Genomic DNA, 13,011 nt, shown 5'->3' with positions numbered 1-13,011 from the left:
CTGTTCTAAGGCCCCTCCCAGCTCTGACATCCCCTGTTCTAAGGCCCTCCCACCCAGCTCTGACAGTCCCTTTTCTAAGGCCCTCCCACCCACCTCTGACATTCTACTTTACTCCTTTACTACCTTTCCACATTCTGCCTTAGCATTTTTGTCTGCCTTGGCCGACAAAGCAGTCACCTCTGTTTGAGCCCACATCAGCAGAGCGAGGCCTGGAGAATCCAGAACCAAAGGCTAACGTTTCCCAAAGGGTCTAAACAGTGGACCCTCTGCTCAGAGGGTGATCCGCAAGCCGCCAAGCCCGGGCTCCGGAAGGCTGCCAGCTGCTTTGCGTTGCCGGGCCAGAGGGGAAGGAAAGGCATGGGGAGGGGGGCGCAGCTCAGGGTCTTAGCTCTCCCTTCTTCCCCCAGATGAGCTGCTGGCCCGCCCGGAGGTGCAGGGGGTGAAGTTTTTGTTCCTCGTGGGGGGCTTCGCCGAATCAGCCGTGCTCCAACACGCGGTGCAGGAGGCCTTCACCGGCCGAGGCCTGCGGGTCATCATCCCCCAGGACGTGGGCCTGACCATCCTGAAGGGCGCCGTGCTGTTCGGCCTGGACCCCGGCGTGGTCCGAGTGCGCCGCTCGCCACTCACCTACGGCGTCGGGGTCCTTAACAAGTTCGTGGCTGGCCGCCACCCCCCGGAGAAGCTGCTGGTCAAGGATGGCAAGAGCTGGTGCACCGACGTCTTTGAGCGTTTTGTAGCGGCCGACCAATCTGTGGCCCTAGGAGAGGTGGTTCAGCGCAGCTACTGCCCCGCCAGGCCGGGCCAGCACCGCATCCTCATCAACATCTACTGCTGCGCGGCCGAGGATGTACAGTACATCACCGACCCCGGCGTGCGCAAGTGTGGGGCCATCAGCCTCGAGCTGGCCCCGGCCCCTCCGGGGGCGACTCCCGCCCGCCGGGAGATTCGGGCCTCTATGCAGTTTGGGGACACAGAGATCAAGGTGACCGCTGTGGATGTCAGCACTTCCCGGACTGTGCGTGCCACCATCGACTTCCTCTCCAACTGAGGGCGGGGGGGAACGAGGCTTAGCCTGGAGACCCCCGTGGCCCATTCTCCCTTCAACATCTCATGTTCCCCCCTCTGCCCAGACCTCCACCTTCTCCCCCAAGTGCCCTCCAACAGCCCCAATCCCTTCTCCCAGTCCTGCTTCTCGAGACCCATCCTCCAGATTTCTACCTTCCCTCCTCTCCTCTTCCTCCTTTCCCTCCCTACCTGTTCATTTCACTTTCCCCCTATCCAGCCCACATTCTTCCATTCCCTCTTTTTAGGCTTGGAGCCACCCTTCCATGGCCCCAAATTCTGCCTTCATTTCCCTGCGCTGTACTTGGGCCGGGGATGAAAAGAGGGACCTTGAAAAACTTCCTAAAGCACAGCACCAGGATCCAAGACCAACGGAGGGCACTACTGGGCTAACTCGGGGTCCGCACCCCCCACCCCAGGGAGTTTACACGGGCAACCCCGCTGAGAGGAAGCCCTTGAGAAGGTGCTGGGGGGTGCCCGGTGAAGGAGAAGGCAGGAATTTGGTGGGCGAGGGTCCTCCCCAGAATCGTGCCGGGGGAGCCCTAGAATTCATTCCTGGGTAGGCCAAACTGGCAAGAGTCACCTCTACTGCCCACGGAAGAGGGTCGAATGGGAGGGGGAGATCCCCAGCGTCCCAATCCCCCACCCTGTCCACAGAATCATAGAATGCTGAAGCTGGAAAGGGCTTCAGAGACCACCCAGCCCATCTGAACCACAGGGGAGCCTGAGGCCCAGAAAGGTTAAGCTACAAGCCTGTGGGTCACCCAGTAAGCAAGGGACAGATGAGATTCAAACCCTGCTCTCCTCCCCCTGTGCGACTCTTTCCTATATAGCTCCGCATGCTTCGCTTTGTCTTACTGGGAAAAGGGGTGCAGGTAAATTCAGATTCTATTTTTATAGCTTAAACCCGTCCTCCAGCCTGGACCCTATCCTGCCACGGAGGAGAGCTGAGAGTGGAAAATGGAGAAGGGGAGATTCGGTGACCCTCGCTTTGGGGGGATGGCGTAGCCCTGTGTCCCTTGACCAGCAAGGCCCTGGGGAACAAAGAATTCTACACAGCACTTAGTGACTTCTCTGGCTTACCAGGCAGCACCCCCCAGCACCAGGCTAGAATGGAGATCTCGTGGACCCCCGGGAGGGTCCTGCCCCCTAAGGGGGATAACAGAAGCCAAGCACACGAGGGACTGACGGACGCAGGCCAATGACACACAGAAGGGGCTGAGGCCGATAAAGCCCCTACTCAGTGGTGTGAAGAGCATAAGCCCATCTCACCGGGTAGGGCCTGGAAATATTAGACAATGGCAGTACTTGACAAGTAGGGGAGGGGGGTACTACGTTCAGTTTTCACTAACAGGGTAATATTACTAGTCAGAAGTATATTCCTAGAGTAACCAAGTTACTGGCAGGTATCTAACTAGGCGGGATAGTTACTAGCAGGGTAAGGTACTAATGGGGTGGCTGGACATAAAGAGAACAATGAGTCCTCAAGAGGTTAGTCTAACAATCCATACGGGAAAAACCAAATGGATGAAAAATGCACGTTGTCCAGTCTGTGACACGTAGTTGTACAGATAGTCTGCTGAGTCAGGATGTCAGAACATCACTGAAGATGGACAACGGAGGAACACGTGGAACCTGAGGAAAACGGGCTGCATTGTTTCAGAAACTGCTCAGGGCTTTCCACAATCTCCACTGAGACCCAACTTTTTGACATAAACATTCTCTCGGTGATGGTGGAGATTCTCAGGAGATTGACAAGTTGTGGGCGATACCAAAGGCTTTAAAGAGACGAACGGGGATGCGAGTAGGCTGCGCCATGTTTGCAACAATGACCTCCCTGGGGACGTTTGTGGAGAGGGTATATGATCAGGTGGTCACGGAGCCTATGAGAAGGAGAGCGGATGGACTGAGAGTGTTTGAAGACAGAGAAGTGGCTCCTCCCACGTTGGGTGGACCTTTGGCGACCTACGGCAAGACACGGATGAAAATCACACCAGTTGGAGTCATGGATGGGTTGTGAGCTGCAGTGGTCAAAGAATACCGGCAGTGATGAGATCACAGCTCTGCTGAGCAGGGATGGATGTTTGTAGCCAGAGTAATTACCAGGAGTCACGTTATTAGCAGGGAGATGTTAGTAGTAGGGAAAACGCCTTCGTAGGGTCATGTTATTAGACAGGCAATGTTACTAACACAGCAGCTTACTGGAGTATTGTTACTAGTCAAGTATGTCACTGTCTGGGGTAGTGTTACGAGGGTCATTGTCAGCAGGGTGATGGACCCTGGGTAGGGGTGAGAGTGGGGAATATTTCTTACATAGCTCAGGTCACTCAAGCAGGCCTCAGAGAAATTTGTCATTTCCCTGCAGTAAAAAGTCCATGAGGAATTTCTTCTAGGGTCTAAACAGATCCCCCCCGCCCCTCAAGAGGAACAAAGACCCTCCGCACCACCAGGTAGAGCTGGATGGTTCTCTAACTGGGGAGGGAGCTCTGGGACTGCTGTCAGAGAAAGCCACATTCTTAATAAAGCATTTAAGTCCAAGGCCATGGCCTGGCAGGGAGATGACGGGAGTGTGGGGGGCTGGACAGCCCCTGGGATCGGGCTGTCAATCTGTCATCTTCAGTCCCCACAGGCTGAAGCCCTGGAGTAGGATTATGGGGGACTGGGTGTCCTAGAGCAGATAACGGGGCTTCCTTGGGGATAAAGGGAGACAGCTGCTAGGGAGATGAGGTACACTGGTTAGGTCATTACTCCAGCTACCGAAGATGACCATTCCCACAAACCTCTACCTTATCCTGGTAGCATGGGCATCTGAAATCCCCTGGGAAGGTGATCCTAATCCCAAGATTGTTTTGTGGGAGGTGGGGTGAGGAAGTGGGAGAGATGGCTCAGATACACAGCTGAGAGATATGCTAAAGACAATTTTGAGGAAGATATCAGATAAAGTTATACGAAGGGGGCAGAAAATTTAGCCTCTCCCCTTCAGCACCAACCCTGAGATCATCGAATCAGAGCTGTCCACAGCGATCCTAAAATCACAGATTCACAGACAGAAAGGAGCTGAGGCCACCATCAGGTCTTCCCCACCACCAGGTCTTCCCCACCACCTTTTGTCAGATGAGTAAACTGAGGCACAGTCACACAGCTAAGGTTTGAAGCAGGTCTTTACGCCACCAAGTCCAGCACCTGATTACGTGATAGCCCAACCTCTTCACTTTGCAGATGAGCAAACAGTGCAAAGGGTTTGCCCAGACTTAGTGGGAGCGAGGATTGGAACCTAAGGCCCGGCTGGAGTCCCCCCACAACCCAATTCTGGGGGATGTTTTGGTTCATGCCTTCTCAGAGTGCCTCGAATGCCTGGCTGCCTTGATAGGGTGGGTTCCGTCTTTGGAGGTCTAAAAGCAACAGTGGATTCTTACCCAGACCCACCGAGGTTACATGACTCCTGGGGTCACTCATTAGGACCTGAGGCAGGAGGGAGGACCTCTTGCCCCTAATCCCATTTCTTCCCCTTGGACAAAAGCCAGGGATTCAGTCTGGTCTCCACAGAAACTTGTTTTTTCTCTTTTAATTTCTTTGGGCTTTCATCCCAATATCACTTTAAAAAACAAACCAACACACACAGTACAGGCGCGCATGTGGGCACGTAGGCGGAGGTTGGAGCAGGACCCTCCCTCCGGTGCCCAGCCTCCCTCCACAGCCCCGCCCCCACCCTGGCCAGTTTAGGGGGAGGGGGTGAATGACTAAAGCAGCAAACAGACAACAGCAATGATATAGACAGGTGCAAGCCTGGAGGGTGGGCATCTCCTGCTCTATGGCTCAGGAATTGGGGCCACAGGAAAGGCTGACTGCACAGGGGGAGGGAGGCACCCTCGGGCAATTACAAGGGCAAGGTAAGGAGGACGGAGGCACCCGAGGCTTCTCTGACACACTAGACCCTGCCTGCCCCCAATCCCTTCCCTTCCCCATACCATAAAAGCTGCCCTCAGGCCGGGGAGACTGAGGCACACAGAAGAGGCCTCCCTTACCCTTCTCCCCTGGTTCTGGAGGCAGGATTCCATCTAATCACTGAAGCACAACAGAAGGGAGAAAGCAGGAGGTGCCGGCACAGGATGGAGGGAGGCAGCCCAGATAAAAGAACCTGCCTACCCAGGTACTACCTTCCAGCCCCCTCATCCATCCACCACCCACCCCAGACCCTGGGCCCTGCAAGGGGCAGCAGGCAACACAGACTGAGACAAATCCAGATGGAATTTAAGGCTAAAGGGATGGGGGGACCCTACCCCAGGACCTTCCCAGCTCAGGGAAGGGGGACCCCAGAGGTTCCTCCCCACCCTGGCCACAGGCCCTTCCTGCTCCTCTCTCCCCCTTCCAAGTAGCAAAGCATCCAGTCCAGGGACAGAAAGGAGACCCCCAAACAGCTGCTCCATCGGGGCGGGTGGGCACAGGAAAGCAGCGCGGGAGTGGAGGGAGGCAGGACGAGGGTCCTTAGTCGAAGCCACGCCAGTCGCTGTGTTCCGAGTCGTATTCCAGCTCCGCGCCCACGCAGCGCACCCCATCCAAGAGCATTGGGGTGCCGTGGTGCCGGTCTGAAAACAGAGAGGACGGGGGTAAGCTCCAGCCTCTCTTCAGCAGTGCTGGAGGAACTGGCAATTTACACCCATTTTACAGATGAGCAAATGGAGGGGCTCGGAGATTAAGCAACTTTCCCTACGAGCACCATGAGATAGGAACTGCCTCTGAAGCTAGCATTCTACCCCCTACACTGTCCAGACCCTACCTCTGCCCCTTCCTAAGTCTAGCGCCAGCTTTAATTCTATATTCTCACCCTGCGCAGACTACCAGGCCAAGGACATGAGCACCATCTACTTCAACCAAATCCCTTCATTTTCAATGACAGAAAGCAGCCACAAGGCCCTGGATTTGGGGTCTGGCCAAGAGCCCGGTTTCAAATCCAGCCCCTTTCTACGTCCTGCACGTGACTCAGTTTCCTCATCTGTAAAACAAGTGGGGTTGAACTGACAGCCGATGAGGTCTCTATATCTCGGATTTTATACAAAGCACTCTGTAAACCTCAGAGCCTCATCTAAAAGGCAGCTATTGCTGTATTAGTTTTCAGAAGACGAAACGGGGGGATCCAGGGGTTTGCCCCAGGTTACGTTGGCAGAGTGGCAGAGACAGGACCTGACCAGCTCTTCCGACTCCCAAGGCCAAGGTTCTCCTGCTCCCCCAAGTTCCTTCCACATTACAAATGGCCCCAGAGACAACGGGGCATGACAGAGAAGGAAGCCAGCTAGATCTGGAGTCCGAGGCCCTGGGTTCGAATCTCAGCTCTGCCTCTTCTTCCCACGGGCCTCAGCTTCCCCATCAGCAAGGTGAAAGGGCTGCCCTGATGACCTCTGAGGTCTCCTCCAGCCGTAGGCCAGCCTCCAGCACCTTACACACAAGCACTCGGGTTTGCGCCCGGCCCATTCTCCAAGGCCCCCACACCTTCCCTAAAATCCTCCTGTAACTGCTCCCCGTGGCTCAATCTCAGTCCCCACCATCTGTCGGGGCTCCGTAAAGCAAGCCCTGGGCAACGAGGGACCCCCGGGGCCACCTGCCCCAATCCTCTCTTTTGTGGCCCCGAGGGGCTGCTCCAGGTCCCCTCAAAGCCAGCCCTCTCTTCCCTGAGCCAGGAGGAAGGAGACGGGGATTTCCCAGAGGCCACCAGACCAAGGGCTCCCCAAGGGCAGGAGATGTCTTCCCATCCGGCCAGAGAGACTTTCCAAAAATAAGAGATGTCTCCCTGACTGGACCAGAGGCTCCCCCAAAATGGAATGGGAAGGACGGATGGAGAGAGATGAAGCAGGGGAAACAAAACCCTTCCTCCTTCTCCTCCTCCTCCTCCTCCTCCTCCTCCCAAGCTTTCTGGGAATGGAAAAATCCCCTCAAATCCAGGAGCTACCGTGACTGGTGGTCACTACCCTCGGCAGCCAGCAGAGGGTGCAGGGGAGTTGGTACAGAGGCAGACACAAGCACCCCACAGCCTTATAATCCGAAGCCCCCTCGGGGTTCTTATTTGTCCAGGCACCCCTCAGAGGAGAAGCCGCTTGTCTTCAGGGATCCCTTCCAGCTCCACCGTTTGCTACGATCCAGTCCCTTCGTTTTACTGACAAAGAAACTGAGGCTGGGAGGGGGCAAATGACCTGCTTGCCAAGGTCTCACACACAAGCAGTAAAAAAATAAAACTGGGGTACGACACAGTCCTGACCCAAATCCACTGTGCTTCTGCGGTGCCACAGTTTAACGGTGTCCCTGGAGAGGCAGGCTGTCTCTTACTGGACTATGAACGGCCGTGGGACTCAGCCCCAGGATCCCACCCTCGCCCTCCCCAAGCTGCCCCGCCCAGCACCACTACCCCTTCTGACCCTCGGTCCCGGCCCAACAAACTGCCCCCCCTCCTCGGGCGAGGCACTGCCTCTTTCATTCCTGCTCAGCCACCTCTAAACCCCCCTCCTTGGGTCGGCTCCAGGTTCCGCTACTGCTTCCGAGCGGGCCTCCCCCTCCCCATTAGACGAGAGGCTCCTTGAGGGCAGGAACCAAGGGGCCCCCCTAAAGACAGAACCCAGGTCCCTCCACCAAGCGGTCAGACTGAGGAGTCCAGATCCGGGTGCTCAGGGCTCCTCCCTCAGCCTCTCCCCACTCCCAGCAGGTGCTCTGTCCGTGGTCCTGGACGCCCCTTCCTCCTCACCCATGACTCTGGCCTGCAGCACCACTCGGACGGTGGCATTGTCACTGGTCTCAGAGGCTAGCACCAGCTCTTCCTTGAGGACACCTTCCTTGTGGGCGATGTATTCACACTTCACGCAGAAGCCTGTGGAGAAGAGATGGAGGCCCAAACGGGCCCGCAGGGTCATGAGCTTTCATCAGCGCCCTATGCAGGGAATCAGGAAATACTTCAAACTTTTGGGAGTGACCCAAGTGCTCAGATGAGTTCTCCTGATTTGGGGGTCACTGGCTCACAGACCACACATTTAGAGCCTTTGGGTGGTATCTAGTCTTGATGGGCACCAGAAGACTCGAGTTCAAATCCTTATTCTGCATGACCCTGGGCAAGCTGCAACCCCACCTCTCTGGACCTCAGTTTGCTCAACTGTAAAACAGGGGATTTGGCCTCAAAGACCTCTCAGGCCCTTTCCAGTTCCATACCTAGGATTCCATGATCCTAGCTGTTTATATTTTATAGTTGGTCCTGGAGTGGAGGGAGATAGACAGGATTTCAAAACTGAAGGGAGCCTTGGACATCAAATCTGACTCCCTTCATTTTACACATATGGAAACCGAGGCCCAGAGAAATAAGAGATTTACCCAAGATCGCACAGTTAATAAGGAGCACCTTCTACTGAGATTGCAGACCAGGTCCTTAACATATGGAGTCAGGGAAGATGCCACCCAGCATGACCAGCAGGGACCACTGGGAGCTTCAGAGAACGCATCAAAGAACTTAGTAGGGGGAGGGGCGGAGAAAAACGACCCAAAGGTGGCCTGGATGTGCTCAGGAGAAAAGACCAAGTTCATGCCGGGGGTCGTGAGAGGAGGAAGAACTGGGACGGCCAGACAAATAAAAGGCTACGTGGAAGAAACTGGGAGATTTGGGGCACCCAGGACAGGAGCCTGCTGGTCTTTGAGAAGCATCACCCACTTCTTAGTCTGGTTTGGACATTCTCAGCTCCCTTGAAAGTGACTCTGGAAAAGGAAGCAGGAGGGAGGGAGGGAGAAAGGGAGGAAGGGAGGGAGGAAGGAAGGAAGGAAAGGAGGGAGGGAGGAAGGGAGAGAAAGAGAGGAAGGGAGGGAGGGAGGGAGAGAGGGAGGGAGAGAGGGAGAAAGGGAGGAAGGGAGGGAGGAAGGAAGGAAGGAAGGAAGGAAGGAAGGAAGGAAGGAAGGAAGGGAGGAAGGGAGAGAAAGAGAGGGAGAGGGAGAGAGAAAGGGAGGGAGGAAGGGAGGGAGGGAGGAAGAAAGGGAGGGAGGGAGGAAGGAAGGAAGGAAGGAAGGAAGAAAGGAAGAAAGGAAAGGAGGGAGAAAGGGAGGGAGGTAGGGAGTAAGAGAGGGAGGGAGGAGGAAGGAAGGGAGAGAGAGAGAGGGAGGGAGGGAGGGAGGAAGGGATAGAGGGAGAAAGGGAGGGAGGGAGGGAGAGAGGGAGAGAGGGAGGGAGGGAGAGAGGGAGAAAGGGAGGGAGGGAGAAAGGGAGAGAGGAAGGAAGGAAGGAAGGAAGGAAGGAAGGAAGGAAGGAAGGAAGGAAGGAAGGAAGGAAGGAAAGGAGGGAGGAAGGGAGGGAGGGAGGGAGGGAGAGAGGGAGGGAGGGGGAAGATGGCGGGGAAGAGAACACCATTTAAATCACAAAAATGAAGTTGAAAGGGGCACAAACAGTAATTTTGTCACCACAATGTTAAATTCAATCTACTTTTATAAAAATAAAAAAATAAACTGTGTGTAGCAGAGTGGTGCTCTGTGTTTGGTGAGGATTAAGGTCATAATAAAAAGTGTTTTAAAAGCCCAACAGTGCTCTCGGTGCCTGGAGCCAAAGGAGACAGGAGGAGCGGTGAACGTGAAGAAAAGGCCAGGGGAGATGGTGGCAATGGCAGGGTTGAGGCAGGCGGGGCTTGGAAGCCGGCAGGGTCACCTGGGACTGCTCAGTGGGAGCCAATGAGACTGGACTTCCCGCACAGGACGCCCCAGCACTGAACGGGCGATCCGAGGACCCAGGTTTGAATCCCAGCCATATAAACTTGGGTGAAAAAATCCCTCCCCCTCTCTGGGGGAGCTCAGTGTCACCCTCTATACAGGGAAGGCTTTGGATCAGGTGATCTGTAAGACCGCAAGGCCCCTCTTAATTCAAATTCCTAGGATGCCATTGAGGACTCTGGGGGAGGAAGAGAAAGACATGCTAACCGCCCCCCCCCCCCCCCACAAAGAGAAGCAGAGAGCCAAGAGGACAAGACCTCCTCTAGTGTCCTGAGGCCCCAGTCTCACTCACTTGGGTTGGGAGGGGAAGGGTGAATGAGGTAACGGCCCCCAGGGCTCTGGAGACCTATCAGTAAACAGCTCAGTTTGCAGCAGGCACTGCCAGGGAGGAAAAAGGGCAGATCTCAGACCACAGGCTCCATGAGCAATGAATATTTCAGAGCTAGCCCAGCTCTAGAAGGCTAGGAGAAGGGGCCGCAGAAGACCACCAGAGTGAGCTGCCCCCCAGCACAGGCTCATCTGCCCTGCACGACCCTCAATGAGACCAGGGAGGGTCTCCCTATTAGACCAGGGGTTGCCCAAAAACAGGGGATGTCTCCTCACCAGACCAAAGGCTCCCCAAGGCCAGGAGATGTCTTCCCGTCAGGCCAGAGAGACTTTCCTAAAACAAAAGATGTCTCCCTGATTGGACCAGAGGCTCCCCCAAAATGGGATGTCTCCTCACCAGACCAAGGGCTCCCCAAAGGCAGGAGATGTCCTCCCATCAGACCTCAGGAACTTCTCAAAAACAAGAGCCGTCTCCCCCACTGGATCAGGGGCTTCCCAAGAACAGAAGTTATCTCCCCACCAAACTAGGGGTTTCCCAAAAGCAAAAACTGTCTCCCCAGCAGACCAAGGGCTTCTCAAGAACACAGAATATCTCCCCATTAAACTCCCATTAGTCCCCATTAGGGACCTCCCAAGAGTAGGGGGTATCTCCCCAAAAGACCAGGGTCTCCCCAAGGCTGAGCACCATGTTTCCCAAAGGAAAAAAGTGGGGGATTCTGGAAACTGCATCCCAGTGGGTTTAGTATCTCTCCCTATCCAAATTCAAGATATATGACTACACAGAGGATGTGCTAGGCCTAAGCAAAATGGCGGTCCCCCAGACCCAGTGTGGGTTCACTAAGAAGAAGCCAGGCAAACTAGCTCATTCCATTTTTATCAGGGGCTCCAGTAGGGTTCCAGCGAAGGCCAGTACCACCGGGGAACGATGCGCCCGGCTCAGAGGCTGGAAAGCTTTGAGGGGGAAGGATGTGCTGGGCTTGCAGGGATCCTCCAGCTTTCCCAACACAAACCAGCTCTTTAACCCCAAGATTCTCTTGACAGAGAGACAGAGCAGTCTGGGCCAGCAGTTGTCCAAGTAGGGTTCAAGGACCTCTGGGGGTCCCCAAGACCCTTTCAGGGGATCCATGAAGCCAAAACAATTTTCATCATAATATTCTAAGCTATTATTTGCCTCCTAAAAGGCGCCTCCTCCCTTTCCCAACCATGCCTTATGAGGCCAGATTTTCTTGATACGCTTCAACCAAAACAACACATCACGTCAGACTGAGCTACGCAGAAGCAGATAGGAGACCCCCGCTTCTTCTACTGAGCCGCACATGAAAGAGATCTGCAGATCTGTAAGACAATGCCACCCGTCTAAATTCTTGCCTTGGAAGATGGTTATTTTTCATAGAAACATGTTGCTATTTTTAATGAATCAATGTCAAAATTTCATCAGTTTTCATTTCTAATATGGTAAATGCCGATGAGCAGCTAGGTGGCACGGTGAATGGAGCGCGCCGGGCCTAGAGTCTGGGAGACTCCTCTTCCTGAAATCAAATTTGGCCTCAGACACCTACTAGCTGTGTGACCCTGGGCAAGTCACTTAACTCTGTTTGCCTCAGTTTCCTCATCTGTCAAATGAGCTGGAGAGGAAATGGCAAACCACTCCAGTATCTCTGCCAAGATAACCCCAAATGGGGTCATGGATTGTTGGACACAACAAAAATGACTGAAAAACAAAAAAGTACTGACAGAAAGAACCCAGGTACACAAAAGCTCTCTGGGGCCCTCTGTAATTTTTAGAAACATGAAGGGGTCCTGAGACCAAAAGTTTAAGAATCACTGGTGTAGCAGAGGACCGCCAGCTTTGGTCGCAGAAAGCCCTGGATTCTAAGTCCACCTCTGAGAAACCCTGGCCAGGTGATCCTGGACCAGTCACTTCACCTCCTTCCCATTCCCCAGATAGGCCTGTGGCCTTGGCTCCCGCCGGCCTGGATGACTCATGAAGTGATGGGATCCACACTGGGTGTTGGGACCAAAGGGATTTCCCCTCCCCCTCCCAGGGGCTCTGAGACAATCGGCTGTGGGGACGGGGAGGGTGGGCGTCCTTTCCACAGCCCGGGTGGCACAAGAAGCTGTCTCAGGGACTTCCAGGAAATGCCCGGTCAAAAAAGGGGCTGGAAATGTTGGCAAGGTCCCCCATGGATGAGAAAACCAGGGTAGGCTGAGATCTGCCCCGAGCACCCATCCCAACGAGAACCCCCCGGCACCAGTGAGACAACAGTGCGAGAGGGCAAGCGGAGCAGCAGCCTCGGGCCAGCAAGCCCTGGGTTCGAGTCTCACCTCTGACACTTTCTAGCTGCGTGATCTAGGTCAGAAGTGTGTCAACCCAGCAAAACTCCCAAACCAGATTAAAAGGTAATTGGAAAATATTTAACAAAATAATCAAAATATAATACAGCGCAAAAAATGTTCGTTGGTTTTCTAAGTCAGCATGTGGCTGGCAGGGATCCTCCTTTCTGCTCTAGGCAACTCTATGACTATAAATTATTGTTTTATAAGGCTTAGGGCCTGGACCTGTGAATTTACTGGCCTAGATCATAACAGCTGATCCATAAAACACTTTGTGAACTGCTTTACAAGCATCTCATAACCATCCTGTGACGTGGGTGTCATGACCATCCCCATTTTACAGACGAGCAAATAGTGACCCAGGGTTCTCAACGTTTTTTAAAAGATGTCAATAAAAATCAAAGGAAAAAACAGCTGGAGCTGTCCAAAATCAGAATAGATTATCCTGTGAGATAGTGAGCTCCCCACCAACTAAGTGTTCAAGCAGAGGCTGGATGCCCTGACAGAGACATGGAGGGGAGTTCTACACTGGAGTGCGCAATGTCATGGGTTCTACATTGGGGTGGG

General features: G+C 54.3%; 2 protein-coding genes across 3 annotated transcripts in view; one reads left to right on the top strand and one right to left on the bottom strand.

The window, feature by feature from the left end:
- Positions 1-3,600, top strand: part of HSPA12B (heat shock protein family A (Hsp70) member 12B) — a 38,734-nt gene extending 35,134 nt beyond the window's left edge. The window contains exon 13 of the mRNA XM_027846098.1: positions 408-3,600. Within this exon, the coding sequence (XP_027701899.1) occupies positions 408-1,048 (641 nt within the window). The 3' untranslated portion in view covers positions 1,049-3,600. The remainder of the gene's footprint in view (positions 1-407) is intronic.
- Positions 3,601-4,609: 1,009 nt separating this feature from the next.
- The window catches only part of CUNH20orf27 (chromosome unknown C20orf27 homolog), a 46,080-nt gene continuing 37,678 nt past the window's right edge, over positions 4,610-13,011 (bottom strand). For both annotated transcript variants that reach the window (XM_027846100.1, XM_027846099.1), the window contains 2 exons: positions 7,793-7,915; positions 4,610-5,648 (listed from right to left, as the gene is read on the bottom strand). In XM_027846100.1, coding sequence (XP_027701901.1) covers positions 5,548-5,648; positions 7,793-7,915 — 224 coding nt within the window. In that variant the 3' untranslated portion in view covers positions 4,610-5,547. The remainder of the gene's footprint in view (positions 5,649-7,792; positions 7,916-13,011) is intronic.

This window comes from Vombatus ursinus, unplaced genomic scaffold (genome assembly GCF_900497805.2).
Source record: "Vombatus ursinus unplaced genomic scaffold, bare-nosed wombat genome assembly UNPS02015066.1, whole genome shotgun sequence".
Lineage (NCBI taxonomy): Eukaryota > Metazoa > Chordata > Mammalia > Diprotodontia > Vombatidae > Vombatus > Vombatus ursinus.
The sequence above is the reverse complement of the archived record's forward strand: the minus strand, read 5'-3'. Positions and strand labels throughout refer to the sequence as shown.